Genomic DNA, 18,710 nt, shown 5'->3' on the forward strand with positions numbered 1-18,710 from the left:
CGGTGGATAACAACACAGCTATCATAATGAATGTTAGTTTGGAGTCTAGCCAGCTATCGATAGCTTACTCAGATTCATGTTAGCTTTGATTTCTTGTATAAGGCCATTAATTTAATCAGCCTGGACGTTCGTTTGTTATTCTTCAGGCAACAAAAAGTGTTATTCAAGACAAGAAGGCTAAAATAAACGACACTAGCAGTTTTGAAGGCTTCATTGCCTCATTAGAGAGCCGGTCACAACATGTAAGGCAGAGCAGGATTGGTGTAGGACTCGACAAAGTGTCTGCTAAAATGCAGCTTTCTTTTTCTTCATCATAGGCTCTCCTTCTGTCTCCTCACACAATGGGCCTTTTCCCTTTTCCAAAGAAACTTTCCAAAGATGCCTGCTTTTAACTCATTTTGCTAGCTTGTATCCAGTATGTATCAAAGTGCTGGTATGTATCGAAGCAAAGTATCAAAGTATCCAAGGCAGCTCCTTGGTAACCGTCAATGTTAAGGTGTCACGTGACCTAGATAACAGCGGGAATCAACGTTACAGAAAGAATCCGGTCATTTTTCAAAGCTCAAATCCTTGTTCAGATAATAAATAAATCAGAAATAACATTATAAGTACTTTTCTTTTCTTTCCATTAAAATAATAACCGGTATGGACATGTATAATTTGCATTACTCATAAGAATAAACACAATAATCACAAAAAGGAAAAAACAAAAAAATGCATAATGCCTCAAACATCTTTTAGGAAGTTTAGTCTGATTTACAATTTACTGTTGCTTGTTTTAGCTCATTGGTTACCTACCTATCTCTGTATTTAACTCAATGTTCCCAATGTTCAGCTTTGAATAAAAATTCTATTGACTTGATATGAAAAGATTCAGGTGTTCATTTACATTGCCTGCTGAGGTTTTAATAAATTATTTACCAAACGATTTAAAAGGAGCCTACCATGACTATGAAATTACACTTCAAATTTGTCATCTGCATTTCACCCTAATATGGAGAATGTGGTAGGTATGTCAGCCAGGAGACTGACTAAATATGACACATGACATCCACACTGTGCATGTTTTACAGTAAAATACCAGTGTATTATGTTTTTTACAACAATAAAAAGGGTACACAGTGTGTACTACACACTTTATCAGCACAAAATACTGTATGTCTGATAAATGAACAAGGTCCACAGACCTACGTTGTGTGCAAACCCTCCTAAAAGCAAACCAGTTTCCCACCGACGGACCGACCGATGGGTCGACACGTGACTAAAAATTTCACCATCCCCCTGGTTTGATTTTACAACTCGACCACTGCATAAATCATATTCAATGGTGCCTCTAGGCTCCTCTGACCATAGTTGCATTTTTCTAGACGTGATTTACCAATTGGCTCTCAAGAGAAGTAAAGTTGAGCGCAAAGAGGTTGCTGTGTGGACAAAAGGTGCTATTAATGAACTCAATGGCTGTTTTCATAGTATCAATTGGGATGTTTTTAAAGACTCTTGCACTGATTTAGACAAATCAACTCTCATAGTATCAAGTTACATCACTTTTTATGAGCAAATGATTATTCCCAGGAAGACAATTACATTGTATCCTAATAATAAGCCCTGGGTTAGCAGATCTCTTAAGACCATGCTTAAGCCTCACTCACAGCTCGCCATACGTGCTGCTATGTAGGAAAAGCCAGGGGCCTGACCGCTTAAAAACTGTGCTCTGTTCTTGTGTGGCATTTTCACTTATATTTTCCAGCTCTCCTTGTCACTCAAAAAAGTTCCTATGCTATGGAAAGAATCTACAGTTGTTCCAGTGGCCAAGGTTCCGATTCCTAAGGTGCTGAATGACTACCGCCCTGTGGCTCTGACCTACCTGGTGATTAAATGCTTTGAAAGCATTGTGAAGAGGAGTTTGCTGTCTAAGACTCAAAGCATGATTGAACCTCTTCAATTCGCATATCAATCACATAAAAGTGTTGAGGATACCACAGCAACATTGCTGGACTTTGTCACTGGGCACCTGGAGAGGAACAAGACACATGCACACTTATGCTTTGTTGATTTTTCATCAGCTTTTAATTGTATGCAGCCCCATATTTTAGCTTATAGGGTTTTACAACTTCCAGGTATTGATTTTGGCACCATATGTTGGCTAGTCGATTTTTTTAACAATGAGGCCACAGAGAACCTGTGTTAACAACACTTTGTCTAAGGCCCTCATGTGCTCTACAGGTTCACCCCAGGAGTGCATTTTGTCACCACTGCTGTTTGTTCTTGTGGCAGTGGGGGCGTAGCCAAGCGTCAGTTTGTGAATGGAGGGCAGGGCCGGGGAAGGTGAGTGGCCAAGTCATTACACCTGATGTCAATTAATGTGTGTGTGTGTTTGTTGCATTGATGGTGGAGCATAAAAGGAGGGGGAGAGCAGAGAAGAGGTCGCTCCCGACCAGAACACACGTGTGTGTGTGTGTGTGTTGCGTGTGTGACTGTGTGTGAGTGAGCAAAGCTGAAAAGCTAAGAAAATAAGTAAAATAAAGTGTGTGTGTGAGAACATCAACTCCCGCCTGCTGTGCTTCTGTGCTCCACCCACATCAGGGATCTTGTGGTGGTGCCAAAACCCGGGAGTACAGAAGGGAACCACCACATAGAGTCCTCCCCATTCAAAGAGCTCGTCCATGCCCTCGCTACCGCCCAGCAGAACCAGCATCAAACGCTGATTGCCCTCCGGAAGGAGCAAGAGCAATGCTTTGAAGCCTTCCGGCGGGCCCAGCAGGAAGATCGCCAGGTGTTCCGGCATCTGTTCGTGTCGGCAGGGGCTTCGACCATCACCACAGCAGGCACCCTCATGAAAATGGGCCCTCAGGACGATCCGGAAGTGTTCCTCGCCCTCTTTGAGCAAGCGGCTGAAACATGCGGGTGGCTGCTCGAGCGGCGCATGGCGTGCCTCCTCCCACTTCTGACTGGCGAGGCGCAGCTCGCAGTGCAGCAGCTCCCTGCTAACAGCCGACTGATGTACGCCAACCTGAAGAAAGCCATCCTGCAGTGTGTCGGCCGCTCCCCGGAACAACACTGTCAGCATTTCCGGATGCTGGCATTGGAGTAGGTCGGTCAGCCATTCGCATTCGGCCAGCAACTCCGGGACACCTGCCAGCAATGGCTGAGGGTAGAAGACCGCGACACTGATGGGATCATCAATCTGGTGGTACTGAAACAGTTCAACTCTCGATTTCTGGAAGGAATGGCAGAGTGGGTCCAGTGCCATTGCCCGGCGTCACTAGAACGAGCTATTGAGTTGGCAGAGGACCATCTGGAGGCGGTTCTGATGGCAGGTGGACGAGGCGCCTCTCCTTGTTTCCTGTCTCTCTCTCCTTTTTTCCCCTCACCCTCTCTCTCTCCCTCACCCAGTTCCCCCACTGTGGAGGCGGCCGGCTCCTCCCCAGCTGGTCCATCACACCCATGGCGTCCTCCTATCTCCCTCTTCCATATCTGTGTCGTCCCCACCTCAGGTGAGTGACGCCCATAATGCCGGTGCAGAGGGAAAGCCTGGGCCGGTGTGCTGGCACAGCAGGGAGCCGGAGTATCTCCAGATTCAGGGCGCTGCAAAGGAGGTGGGAGCTGTGATCCGAATCCCCGATGCACCAGGGACCACCCCCGATCGGGCCGGAACATATCGCATACTTGTAAGTGTTCAAGGGGATACATATCATGCGTTGGTGGATTCTGGTTGCAATCAGACCTCAATTCACCAAAGCCTGGTACAAGGTGAGGCATTGGGGAGAGCACAAGCAATGAAGGTGTTGTGTGTGCACGGGGATGTTCACAATTATCCTCTAGTGTCTGTCCATATTCTATTCTGGGGCCAAACGCATAGAATTAAGGCGGAGGTTAATCCTCGTCTCACCCACTTGCTAATTTTGGGGACTGATTGGCCAGGGTTTAAAGAATTGATGGAACACATAGTGAGAGATATAGTGGCATGCAAAAGTTTGGGCACCCTTACTGAAAATGTCTGTTACTGTGAATAGTTAAGTGAGCAGAAGATGAACTGATCACCAAAAGGCATAAAGGTAAAGACGACACATTTCTTTTCAGCGTTTTCTGCAAGATTTGTGTTTTATTTTGTACACTTGGAGAATGAAAAAAGAAAAGGAACACCATGCAAAAGTTTGGGCACCCCAATACATTTGAGTTCTCAGGTAACTTTTACCAAGGTTCCAGACCTTAATTAGCTTATTGAGCTGTGGCTTGTTCAAATTCTTCATTAGGAAAGGTCAGATGATGCAGATTTCAAAGCTGTATAAAATCTCTGACTCCTCAAACTTGTCCCTAAAATCAACAGCCATGGGCTCCTCTAAGCAACTCTCTCGCATTCTGAATAATAAAATAATTGATACTCACAAAGCAGGAGAAGGCTACAAGAATGCAGCAAAGTGTTTTCAGGTAGCTGTTTCCTCAGATTGTAATGTTATTAAGAAATGGCAGTTAAAAGAAACAGTGGAGATCAAGGTGAGGTCTGGAAGATGAAAACTTTCTGAAAGAACTGCTTGTTGGATTGCTAGAAAGGCAAATAAAAAACCTTGTTTGACTGCAAAAGACCTTCAGAAAGATTTAGCAGGCCCTGGAATGGTGGTGCACTGTTCTACTATGCAGCAACACCTGAACAAATATGACCTTCATGGGAGAGTCATCAGAAGAAAACCTTTCCTGCATCCTAGCCACAAAATTCAGCATCTGAAGTTTGCAAATGAACATCTAAACAAGCCTGATGCATTTTGGAAACAAGTCCTGTGGACCGATGAAATCAAAATAGAACTTTTTGGCCACAATATGCAAAGGTATGTTTGGAGAAAAAAGGGTGCCAAATTCCAGGAAAAGAACACCTCTCCAACTCTGAAGCATGGGTGTGGATTGATCATGCTTTGGGGTTGTGTTGCAGCCAGTGGCACAGGGCACATTTCATTGGTTGAGGGAAGCATGGATTCGAATAAATACCAGCAAATTCTGGAAGCAAACATCACACCATCTGTAAAAAAGTTGAAGTTAAAAAGAGGATGGGTCCTACAATAAGACGATGATCCAAAACACACCTCAAAATTTACAATGGAATACCTCAAGAGGCACAAGCTGAAGGTTTTGCCATGACCCTCACAGTCCCCTGACCTAAACATCATTGAAAATCTGTGGATAGATCTCAAAAGAGCAGTGCATGCAAGACAGCCCAGGAAACTTGTAGAACTGGAAGCCTTTTGCAAGGACGAATGTGTGAAAATCCCCCAGGTAAGAACTGAAAGATTATTAGCTGGCTACAAAAAGTGTTTACAAGCTGTGATACTTGCCAAAGGGGGTGTTACTAGGTATTAACCATGCAGGGTGCCAAAACTTTTGCTTCACACCCTTTTCCTTTTTTGTCGTTTTGAAAATGTAAAAGATGAAAATAAAAAAAATGTTTTTGCTTAAATATAAAGGGAATGAGTCATCTTTAACTTTATGCCTTTTGGAGATAATTCCATCTTCAACTTGTTTAACTGTTCACAGTAACAGCAATTTTGACTAGGGGTGCCCAAACTTTTGCATACCACTGTAGGTCCTGCATAAATACATCACAGGAAGATCCCAGTGTGGCATTGACTGGGGAAGCTGTCACAGAGCCATCTACGTCAGAACCGCATCAGGGCGATACAAGGAGTGAGGAGCAGCTCGCCGCTCCTCCCTCTCTTGGGGATTCCCTTGAGGATTTCCCATTAGAGCAGTCCGAAGACGAGACTCCGCGGCATGCATTTGACCAAGTGAGAGTAATCGATGGTCAAACTCTCCAGCCAAGCGCAACAGCGGCCTTCCCATATTTCGCTATTATCAAGGATAGATTGTACTGAGTGACACAGGACACTCAAACCAGTAAACAGATAACCCAGTTGTTGATCACAAAGAGCTGTAGGGAGCTCATATTCCATGTGGCTCACTTTAATCCCATAGCCGGACACTTGGGGCAGGATAAAACACTAGCCTGAATAATGGGCCGGTTCTATTGGCCAGGGATTCGCGGGAATGTTCGTCAGTGGTGTGCAGCATGCCACAAATGCCAATTAGTAAATCCTGCGGCCACACCAAAAGCGCCTTTGCGTCCTCTCCTTCTAATCTCCCTTTTGAGAGAATTGGTATGAATCTAGTTGGGCCATTAGATTGGTCAGCACGGGGATATTGCTTTATTTTAGTTCTGGTGGACTATGCAACACGATATCCGGAAGTGGCGCCTCTCCGCAATATTTCTGCATGCAGTATTGCGGAAGCACTCTTCCGTATTATCTCCCAGGTCAGGATTCTGAAAGAAATCCTCACAGACCAAGGCACTACATTTATGACATGCACACTGTGCGAACTTTATGGGTTATTGGGGATTAAGTCTATCTGCACCAGTGTCTATCACCCACAAATGGATGGCTTAGTGGAGCGGTTTAATCAAACACTCAAAAACTTAATTCGGAAATTTGTAAGTGAGGATGCACATAATTGGGTTAAATGGCTCGAGCCCCTGTTATTTGCAGTACGGGAGGTCCTGCAAGCCTCCACAAGTTTCTCACCGTTTGAGTTATTATATGTGGCAGATCACAGAATCCAGGGACACGTCTGCCCGGGGGCATTTTGAGTTATTGACAGATTCAGAAAGTACAGTTTCTAAGCTTTCCAATGATGCCTTCCATGTGGAGATCTGACAATATTTGAAGAATGTGTGGCCTTTTGAAAGTGTATACTTCTTAAAACAGAAAAGGGAGAAAATCGCCCTCAAAGTTTTCCATCTCAGCTACTCTGGGTGTAGGGCGGGCACATAATGGTGCTCATTTGCATGACATTAAGGAAAGCCCTACCCCCTACTAGCTAGCACGATACTACTTTCATGTAAACAAAGATCACCACGTCAATTTTCCTTCCATGCAAAGTATGCCCAACACAATTATGAAGTACAAAAATAAGTCCTAAAGTATACTTTAACGTTTTGTGGTTGAAAAATTACTCACACCGTAAGAAAGAAAGATAGCACGATGATGACACAACTAAAACAACACTAGTTTCATGTAAAGCCTCGGTCACAACCGGCCGTACCGTGCTCCTACGGCCGGTCTACATGCAAAAAACGCAAGAAACACACGGAGAGCGTGCATGAAATGCACGAGAGCGCGCGTGTGAAAAGTACGAGAGCGCGCGTGTGATGTGCTGATTTTCGAGCCGCAGACCAGCCGCAGACCGGCCACAGAGGTTCTTTGTCATGTCAAACAAACTCTACGGGCGCTTATGTATTTTTCAGGTTGCAAGACAAACTTACGGCCAACACGCGTCTTTCTCCGTGAACAAAAAAAAAACGCAGCGATTTGGGAAACGCCAAAAATCACACGGCTAAAAAATCGTACGTCCAGTTGTGACCTAGGCTTAACCAAACCACAACACTCTCCGTTACATGCAAAAATAACCACACAGCCTTAGATTAATAAACTTACCCCATCAGAAAGAGAAACGGCGCCTTGCACACACCAATGCCTCCGATGGAATGTAATCCTAGAACGGTCCGTGTCTCATCCAATCATTCAAGTATTCCATTCAATCTGGAAAACGAGGTTGCGGTTTTTTTTTTGCTAGAAATGGTAATCTCCGATGTAAATACCGTGTGTCTGTTTGCTTCGCGGTGTGTCAGCTCCTCTGCGCTCTGTTTAGTAAAACATTCCATAGTGAAATCACACGCCTGTATGCAGTTAAGTAGCCATGCGCTCAGCTCGGATCATACAGCTGATTCGTGGGAAAAAAAAAGACTTAAATCATCATGTGAATGGCCCATATGGTAATTTACCCACACCCCCCAGCAGGCTACAGTCCTGACAAAAACGAGACAATTTGCAACAAAAAATGTATGCTTTTCTAACAAAACAATCTATTATCTGAAATACTGATTGCATTCTTCAAGATCTCAACTTGCACATGATGGAAAAAAACAAAAATCACAAATTTCGAAAAAAAATGCTTCTTTTGCGATTATCTCGGATTCATTTCGGCCGACATGTGTCCCTGGATTCGGTGAGGGGTCACATATGGGCATAAGCCTTGTGGCATTTTGGACATGCTACGGGAAAATTGGGAGGAGGGACCTTTGCCTAGCAAGAACAAAATTCCATACGTTCTTGACCTGCATGCAAAACTCCACACACTCACGCACTTAACCCAGGAGAATTTATGGCAGGCACAAGAATGTCAAATCCGGCTGTATGACAGGGGCACGCACCTTGAGAGTTCACACCGGGAGACAAAATGCTCATATTATTGCTCACATCAAGCTTCAAATTAATCGCCAAGTGGCAAGGGCCCTTCAAGGTCACACGGCAAGTCGGGGACGTCGACTATGAGGTGAGGCGAACGGATAGGGCTGGGGAATTGCAAATTTACCACCTCAATCTATTAAAACGTTGGAATGAGGAGGTCCCCGTGGCATTGGTAGTCCCAGAGAAGGTGGAGCTGGGGCTGGAGGGAAAAAAAATAAACATCTCAAACCACTCCGGTCACTTGTGGAGACCACTTCTCACCAGCACAACTCACGGAGGTGGCCAAGTTGCAGAAGGAATTTTCCGATGTGTTCTCCTCCCTTCCTGGCCACACCCACCTCATAGAACACCACCTTGAGACACTCCTGGGGATGGTGGTGCATAGCCACCCTTATTGCTTGCCCGAACACAAAAAATGGCATAATCAAAATGGACATAATCAAGGAGCCCCACAGTGACTGGAACAGCCCAGTGGTCCTGGTTCCCAAGACCGACAGGTCGGTCCAGTTCTGTGTGGACTATAGAAAAGTCAACATGGTGTCTAAATTTGATACATACCCAATGCTTCGCATTGATGAGTTGCTCGATCGGTTAGGTGCTGCTTGCTTTTATTTGACACTGGGTCTAACTAAGGGATATTGGCAGATCCCCTTGACTCCTCTATCCCGAGAGAAAATCACCTTTTCCACACCATTTGGATTACACCAATTTGTCACGCTCCCTTTTGGGTTATTTGGGGTGCCTGCTATGTTCCAGAGGCTCATGGACAAGATCCTCCGCCCTCATGCTGCCTACGCAGCCGTGTACCTTGATGGCATAACATAATCATTTATAGTAACGATTGGCCGCAGCATCTGGAACACCTTAGGGCCATCCTGGAGTCGCTGAGGCATGCAGGTCTCACAGCTAACCTGATAAAGTGTGCAATTGGGTGGGTGGAAGTACGGTATCTGGGTTTAATAATAATAATAATAATAATAATAAAATTTATTTATAAGTGCCTTTCAAGACACTCAAGGACACTGTACAATGAATAAAACAACAATCAATAAAATCAACATACATAAAAGAAACAATGGAAAGTATAATAGAAGTTAAAATGAGTGAGCAATCATAAATAGGTGAGTTTTGAGTTTAAACTTGAAGATAGGGAGAGAGTGAGAGTTACGGATATGAGGAGGCAGAGAGTTCCAAAGATGTTGGAAAGACATGTTCCAAAGAGAGTTCCAAGTTTCCACTTGGGTCATGGGCAGGTGCATCCCCATATTAATAAGACTGCAACAATTGTGGCCTGTCCGAGGCCCAAGACCAAAAGGTGGGTGAGACAGTTCCTGGGGCTGGCTGGCTACTATTGTAGGTTCATACCTAATTATTCAGATGTCAGCAGCCCACTGACTGATCTCACTAAAAAGGAAGCATCAGATCGGGTCCAGTGGATGGAGCAGTGCCAACAGGCTTTCACTAGGGCAAAAGCTGCACTGTGTGGGGGGCCACTTTTACACTCCCCTGACTTCTATCTTCCCTTTATTTTACAGATGGACGCATCGGACAAAGGGCTGGGGGCTGTTCTGTCCCAGAAGGTAGAAGGCCAGGAGTGTCCCGTGCTCTACACCAGCCACAAGCTCTCAATGCATGAAAGCAAGTATAGCACCACTGAAAAGGAGTGCCTGGCCATCAAGTGGGTGGTCCTCGCCCTCCGATACTACCTGCTGGGGCACCCTTTCACCCTCTGTTCGGACCACGCGCTCCTCCAGTGGCTCCACCGCATGAAGGATGCCAATGCATGGATCACCTGTTGGTATCTCACCGTTCAGCCATTTAAGTTCAAGGTGGTCCACAGGCCGGGGGCACAGATGGTGGTGGCGGACTTCCTGTCCCATTGGGGGGAAGGAGTCCGCTGCAGGCCAGATGGCTCCCCGGCCTGAGTCGGACGGTGGGGGTATATGGCAGTGGGGGCGTGGGCAAGTGTCAGTTTGTGAATGGAGGGCAGGGCCGGGGAAGGTGAGTGCCCAAGTCATTACACCTGATGTCAATTAATGTGTGTGTGTGTGTGTGTGTGTGTGTGTGTGTGTGTGTTTGATGCAGCGATGGTGGAGCATAAAAGGAGGGGGAGAACAGAGAAGAGGTCGCTCCCGACCAGAACACGTGTGTGTGTTGCGTGTGTGACTGTGTTTTAGTGAGCAAAGCTGAAAAGCTAAGAAAATAAGTAAAATAAAGTGTGTGTGTGTGTGTGTGTGTGTGTGTGTGAACATCAACTCCTGCCTGCCATGCTTCTGTGCTCCACCCACATCAGGGATCTGTTACAGTGCTCTACACCAATGACTGTCAGAGCAAATTTGAATCAAGACATATAATTAAGTATGCTGATGACTCTGTCATTGTCAGTCTCCTGCAGGACAATGAGGTGGGCCATGGTCCAGTCCTGAAAAATTTTATTACAGGACATGGTGTAAGGACTCATACTTACAACTCAATGTCTCTCAGACTAAAGAGATGCTTATTGACTTCCGTCGTAGTCCTACTACTATTGTATTGACCATCATCAATGGCACAGCTGTGGAGACAGTAAGCAAGTACAAGTATTTGGGCACTAGACGATAAATTGAACTTGGATGCCAACACTGATTCTATCTGTAAAAAGGCCAATCAAAGACTGTTTTTCTTGAGGAAGTTGAAGGGATTTAATGTTGACAGATCACTTCTTGGGATTTTTTATTCATCTTTTATTGAGTCAGTTTTAACTTTTGCTATGATCTGTTGGTTTGGTAACCTAAGTGTGGTGAATAAAAACAGGCTTGGAAAAATTGTTGATATCTGTCAGAAGATCACTGACATTAACCTCAATAGCACTGGGCATGTGTATGAGGTCAGAGTCACACAGAGGGCAATGGCTATTTTGACAGATATTAATCACCCACTTCATTCTGAGTTTTGCCTCCTGCCATCAGGGAGGAGGTATACTTTTCTTAAGCGGGCCAGGTCTAACAGATACTTGAAATCATTTGTCCCAGCAGTTGTTGGTTTCCTTAATAAGCTTTAGGTCATTTTTTTTTATTTTTGTGCATGTATAAATTCCTTGATATGTTCTTGAATATACAGTATTGTGATCTTACATTTTTGATATGTGTATTTACATCTGTTTACTATCTTCTGTGTCATGTTTTATGTGCTTGAGTGTATATTTGTGTTGGCTACTTGTTGTGAATCAAATTGCCCTAGGGGACATTAAAGATAATCCAATCCAAAACCATGCACACTCACAGTCCCACACTCACACGTGCCATGGGGAAATTTAGAGTACCCAATCCAACTGTCTTTGGGAGGTGGAAGAAACCAGTGAAACTGGAGAAAACCCACACAGGGATAACATACAATGGTTAATATTCCTTCACTCTTTTGTGTCTTTAAAAGCCTTATGCTTTAGGAATCTGTTTTTTTTTCTTGTTCATTCAATGGTCATCCCCAGTAAATGTCAATAAATCTCCTCCTGTCAATTTTTTTGTTTTGCCCCCTTGGCATTTCTTTACTTCACACCTGAGCACACTGGGTAGATTAATGGAAATTTTGTCACAGCATTGGGGGATATTGCTCCTCAAATGCCAGCATATCAGCATCAAATATATCCTCTTGCAGAAATGTTTCGCTGCATTTGGGCTGTGTTTATCATCCAAATCTAAATGTCCTAGTCAGTCCTTTTCACATTTCTTAGAAGAAGCATAACTGTGATGAGAAACCATATACAGCAATACCATATACCGTAGTGTGCAGAGAGAAAATAAATGGCATGCAAAGTATAGTATACATACATGTACACACACACAAACACACACACACAGTATGCATAGGTCAGCTTACTTTAAATGTAGCTGGGTATCAACTATAGTCAGGGGCGCCGCTAGGGGGGGAAAGTTAGGACGATTCTAAGGGCCTGGCACTGACAGGGGGGCCTGTGAGGGATATTAATATTATTTTAATAGTATTGCCTTGTGTAAGTTTTTGAAATAAAATATTTCATTTCATCTGTTAAAATATGCAAATTATACATGGTTATGATTTGTTATAACATTTTTCTTGAATTATTTATGATATTGTCATTTCACCCCTCCACCCTTTTTACTAATGGTACAGTCTGATTCTGGGAGCGGGACACGTGAAATGTGTAGCTCCGTGTGTGCACAGCGCCGCTATTAGCGCAGCTTAGATCAGCTGGCAGTTTTTCTATGTGCAACAGAGGTGAACATTCTAGAAGTTGCTAAGCAGGAGCAGGTGTGATGAACTATGAAGTCCGGATATCACACTGTGTGTGAAAAAAACATCACCTTTTTTCATAGGTATCTTTATTGTATAATTAAGTCTAGATGTTTTGCCATTGTTCATGTGTGGATTTGCTGATATTGTTAAGTATTTAACTTTAATATTTTGCACATTAGCTGTGGTCAGAGATATCATTGCTATTGTTCTTGTGTGGATTTATTGATACTGTTGCTGAGTATTTAACTTGAATATTTGAACATTTGCTGTGTTTTCTAATAAATGTGTGATGCCTAAAAGAAACCAAAAACACGTAGTGGATTTCTTGCAGTGCACTATGTAATTGTATCAAAAAACTAGTGTAGTTATTCGTCAAGGCATACATTTGATCACATACAATAAGTCAATAAATGGAGGAAACAAAGGAATACATTTTGTAATCCTGATTATTGATGATGTTTGCTGGAGGGCTCTGGAGTATCCATAATGTGCATACAGAATGTTATAAATCCATACTGATACAGTGATGCATGCAATTTCTCTCAACACAGACATTTGGATTGAATGAACTCCATAGGCTACTGAGTGGCCTAATAATAGTTGCTCATAAAAGAAAAAATATATATATATATATATTCCTATATATCATGGAATTTTCATTTTAAGGCAACAGTCTATTCAGTCTAATTCTGACAGTTCTGCATTTAAAATGTTCATATACCAAATAATTGTATCACCTAAACTTGCTAGGTAGCTGATTACATGCTGTGGCAGCGGGGGCGTGGTCAAGCGCCGGTCTGTGACAGGAGGGCGGAGTCAGGGAAGGTAAGTGGCAGAATCACGTCACCTGAGAGCAATTAACCTGTGTTTGTGTGTCTTCCCAGTGACTGCGCCCTATATCAGGAAGGAGAGCGAGAGCAGAAGGAGCTCAACCCTGAACCAGACGCTGGTTGTGTGTGTCTGTGCGAGTTATTGTTAGACTGAAAAGTGTGGCAATAAAGCCAATTTATAAAACCTGATCTCTGTCCTGCCATCCTCTGTGCTCCACCCACACGTAGGGTCTCTTACACATGCATAGTAAAGTAGAAGTGCCAGCCAAAAACAGACTTCAAATTCAGTTGCTTGAGCTTGAAAATTTTACTGGGGGGGCCCTAAATTGTAATCTTTCATAGGGCCCAAGATTTCTAGCGGCGCCCCTGACTAGTTATTAAACACAAAAATGCATGCACACCTCATATAAAAAACATTGCTACTTGTACTGTTTTATTTTCCATAAGTAACAACCTAACACCAACATCAATCTTCAGCAAATGTACATTCAGGCAAGTGGGCTCTAGTCATGTGAGCTTGTCTCAAGACACAACATGGGCATGGAAAAACTATGGCCTCAAATATTTCAAGAAAGCAATGTACGAAATTTGGCAGGGAAAAATTTGACTCCTTCTTTTAATTAGACATTACTTTGGGTCTTGCCTTAAATCCAGTACATTCTAACTTGGAAATGAAACTTGAAAACGATATTGCAGTCAAGCCTATATGGTTCTGAGTGTTGACTGGAGAAAATATCATGACTAACGGGCACAATGGAAGTTTATGCACATCCATTAACTGGGCATTGCTGATAAGAACCTGTTGGAAAAGCTTCAAGGCCTTTGTTGGCATCCTTTAAATGAAATTGTCTTCTTTTCTTATCATGAGAACCTGATCATACTGTCTGAAGAAAGTCTAAAATGCAACAGCAATTTGGTTGCATTTGATACAAACAGGTTTTAATATAACTAATATTCCCAGTCCTCATCCTTACCTTAACCATTAATGATTTGTAGGCTCATCTTCATTCTTATGGATTTGTAATTTTGAAACCACGTGCTGGAGTATTACTGATTCTTTCCTATAGAGTCCTTCCCATCAAAAGTAGTTGAATATAAATGCAATGAAGAAATTTTAATTTTATTAATTAAAAATACATAATCAATTCTAAGATCTGCAACTTAGCCCCTGCGAATAACCTGGCGACTTGTCCAGGGTGTACCCCGCCTCTCGCCCATAGTCAGCTGGGATAGGCTCCAGCTTGCCCGTGGCCCTGTAGAACAGGATAAGCGGCTACAGATAATGGGTGGATGGATCTGCAACTTTTACTATTAAAAACCTTTAAATTTTTTAAGTACAAACACCTCAGAATACTAACATGTACAACTCTATATACAATTAAGCAATGGTTAAGAATAACTGGTTAAACTGTCAAAGTACCTGACTACAACATAATGGGTTCTAAGTGAAACAACTCACTATTGTAAAATTTTAAGGGCTTAATACAAGTTTCAGAGAGGTGAAAGGAGAATTGTCAAAATTATGTACATAAAGTTGTAGTCTGTAAACCCACTAACTGCTTGTGTGAGTAATGAAAATATCACATAAGATGCATTCACACAAATAAATTGCAAAATTAACTACGGATTTGAAATTCATTAAATTCAATAGAGTCACTATAGTGTCATCCGTAAGTCTTGCATGTCCAGTTACATTATGAAGCTTTCATTATTCTTGTTCCTTATATCCTAATTCACCAGTTATTAATTCTACAACCCCGATTCCAAAAAAGTTGGGACAAAGTACAAATTGTAAATAAAAACAGAATGCAATAATTTACAAATCCCAAAAACTGATATTGTATTCACAATAAAACATAGACAACATATCAAATGTCGAAAGTGAGACATTTTGAAATTTCATGCCAAATATTGGCTCATTTGAAATTTCATGACAGCAATACATCTCAAAAAAGTTGGGACAGGGGCAATAAGAGGCTGGAAAAGTTAAAGGTACAAAAAAGGAACAGCTGGAGGACCAAATTGCAACTCATTAGGTCAATTGGCAATAGGTCATTAACATGACTGGGTATAAAAAGAGCATCTTGGACTGGCAGCAGCTCTCAGAAGTAAAGATGGGAAGAGGATCACCAATCCCCCTAATTTTGCACCGACAAATAGTGGAGCAATATCAGAAAGGAGTTCGACAGTGTAAAATTGCAAAGAGTTTGAACATATCATCATCTACAGTGCATAATATCATCAAAAGATTCAGAGAATCTGGAAGAATCTCTGTGCGTAAGGGTCAAGGCCGGAAAACCATACTGGGTGCCCGTGATCTTCGGGCCCTTAGATGGCACTGCATCACATACAGGCATGCTTCTGTATTGGAAATCACAAAATGGGCTCAAGAATATTTCCAGAGAACATTACCTGTGAGCACAATTCACCGTGCCATCTGCCATTGCCAGCTAAAACTCTATAGTTCAAAGAAGAAGCCGTATCTAAACATGATCCAGAAGCGCAGACGTCTTCTCTGGGCCAAGGCTCATTCAAAATGGACTGTGGCAAAGTGGAAAACTGTTCTGTGGTCAGACGAATCAAAATTTAAGTTCATTATGGAAATCAGGGACGCCGTGTCATTCGGACTAAAGAGGAGAAGGACGACCCAAGTTGTTATCAGCGCTCAGTTCAGAAGCCTGCATCTCTGATGGTATGGGGTTGCATTAGTGCGTGTGGCATGGGCAGCTTACACATCTGGAAAGACCCCATCAATGCTGAAAGGTATATCCAGGTTCTAGAGCAACATATGCTCCCATCCAGACGACGTCTCTTTCAGGGAAGACCTTGCATTTTCCAACATGACAATGCCAAACCACATACTGCATCAATTACAGCATCATGGCTGTGTAGAAGAAGGGTCTGAGTACTGAACTGGCCAGCCTGCAGTCCAGATCTTTCACCCATAGAAAACATTTGGTGCATCATAAAACGGAAGATATGACAAAAAAGACCTAAGACAGTTGAGCAACTAGAATCCTACATTAGACAAGAATGGGTTAACATTCCTATCCCTAAACTTGAGCAACTTGTCTCCTCAATCCCCAGACGTTTACAGACGGTTGTAAAGAGAAAAGGGGATGTCTCACAGTGGTAAACATGGCCTTGTCCCAACTTTTTTGAGATGTGTTGTTGTCATGAAATTTAAAATCACCTGAGTTTTCTCTTTAAATGATACATTTTCTCAGTTTAAACATTTGATATGTCATCTATGTTCTATTCTGAATAAAATATGGAATTTTGAAACTTCCACATCATTGCATTCCGTTTTTATTTACAATTTGTACTTTGTCCCAACTTTTTTGGAATCGGGGTTGTAGAGCCTAATTTACTAAAGAGTTTAATGTGTAAAAACATGATACCTGTGGGGGAAAAAAGTGGGAGCATATTGTAAATTAGCAAAACAATACATCTTGTCTGCTTTGCATGTTTGCCTTAGTGAATATGCTGGGGCATATCTGGGGCATTTTTACCTACAAGTGCAGTGTCAGGACAGTGTGAATGCAAACAACACCCACAGTGTAATTTACTGCAGCCTGAAAGTCACTTCAGGATCAACACTTGCATGTACAAGTTAATACAACTGAGTATTTAATTGCATTATTTAAAATATTGAAATTACGTCTCAATCTCAATATTACCATTGTCGCATATTAAATTTCCATTGCATGTATACACCTCAAATGCCAACAGTATGTTTCACTACCTTTAATTAGTGTTGTACTTAAACACATAATTATATGTAAATTTTCTGTTTACTATTGGTCTCACTTTTGATGTAAAAAAAAAATAATAATAAGCCAAACAATTGGACATCAGCTAAATGTACTTACATAAATAGAGGTATAAATGCATACAGTTATGATCAACATACAATCCAGATACAAGACACATACGTAAAAACAAGCAAGTGTACATAAGGTCTAGACAGTTTTAGATCTCTGTCTTCTACTGTTAATTGGGGAATAATTATGTTTACCTCTGTGAGATGTGGGTTGGGGTTGAAGCCGCACTGGTTGCACACAGTGGTGCGGCACTGAGTGCACTTGTTGAAATTGGGTGATCTATCAGCACTAGTCAGCTCTGTGGTGTTGCAGATTGGGCACAGTTTACTGCTGGGCATAGGTGCTATCTGGGGCACTGAGTAGGGTGAGCCGGGAGCACTGCCCCGGTCAGGAGAAACCGATGGAGATCGACCTGCTCGCCCACCACTGCTGAAGTCCACCTGAAGGTTCCGTCTGGAGGCATGTTGACCAGGACCTTGGTCAGTCCCCATGACCTGGGATGTAGCCTGATTCTGAGACTGAGGGGTTGGAGAAGGTCTTGGGGTCTCATGGGTGGCCAATCTGTAGGTGTCTCCTCGTCCTGGCATTCCTCCCATGCCACCCATGCCTAAGCCACCACCCACCCCTATGCCACCACTGGAGCCATAGCTTGATTTTGGAGATGTAGGTGGTGCTCCAGCAAGCCTGAGAGAAAGAAAGAGAGAGAGAGGGACAGAGAGAGAGGAATTAATGTAACAATTATAGTTGTTACTCATGAATCACTGATATACAGTAGCCAATTCATTCCATCCCTTCATGCCAGCTACAATAAGATAATATCTCATCTCATTATCTCTAGCCGCTTTATCCTTCTACAGGGTCGCAGGCAAGCTGAAGCCTATCCCAGCTGACTACGGGCGAAATGTTATTTACCAGCTGGGAGGTCCGTATCGTGAAATACCGTGACCAAGGTCTTGAAAGCACTGACCAAGGCCCTCTGGGCCGAGATCAGTATTTAAGGCCGAGGTCACAGTATTTCACCATACAGACTGACCTTAAGCTGGTAAATAATATATTTTTTTTCTTTACCAAATTCTAACAGAAAACGAGAGCGCCCGAAAGGGAAAACCGAGCCGAGCCACCATTTTGAATCCTTATTCACGGCTGTAATGCAAATGACTTCCTCCTCAGTATACGGTACAAGTGCACTTCCATGGCAGGAAAAAAACTACATTTTGTCCCCTATTTATACAAATAGAAGTAATTCAGGATTCAGCCATGTTTTTGCTTGGCGTTAGCAAGTTAGAGGTTTTTAGCTTTCTCCTGAAATGTTTTATTTTATTTCTTCTTCCTCAGGGTAGTAAAACTCGCTTTCGCTGTGAAGACTGTCATTATCACTATCCATGCTGTAAAATTAATGCTATTTTGAATCCTCATTCACGGCTGTAATGCAAATTGCTTCCTCCTCAGTATACAAGTGCACTTCCATGGCAGGAAAAAAACTACATTTTGCCGCCTATGTAGTCCCCCATTTA

The 18,710-nt window shown here is 42.8% G+C and overlaps 1 protein-coding gene across 1 annotated transcript in view; it reads right to left on the reverse strand.

Annotated features, from left to right (window-relative positions):
* bsna (bassoon presynaptic cytomatrix protein a) overlaps positions 1 to 18,710 on the reverse strand; it is a 293,110-nt gene that overhangs the window by 191,262 nt on the left and 83,138 nt on the right. Inside the window, exon 3 of the mRNA XM_060931696.1 lies at positions 17,391 to 17,880. Within this exon, the coding sequence (XP_060787679.1) occupies positions 17,391 to 17,880 (490 nt within the window). The remainder of the gene's footprint in view (positions 1 to 17,390; positions 17,881 to 18,710) is intronic.

This window comes from Neoarius graeffei, chromosome 10 (assembly GCF_027579695.1).
Source record: "Neoarius graeffei isolate fNeoGra1 chromosome 10, fNeoGra1.pri, whole genome shotgun sequence".
NCBI lineage: Eukaryota > Metazoa > Chordata > Actinopteri > Siluriformes > Ariidae > Neoarius > Neoarius graeffei.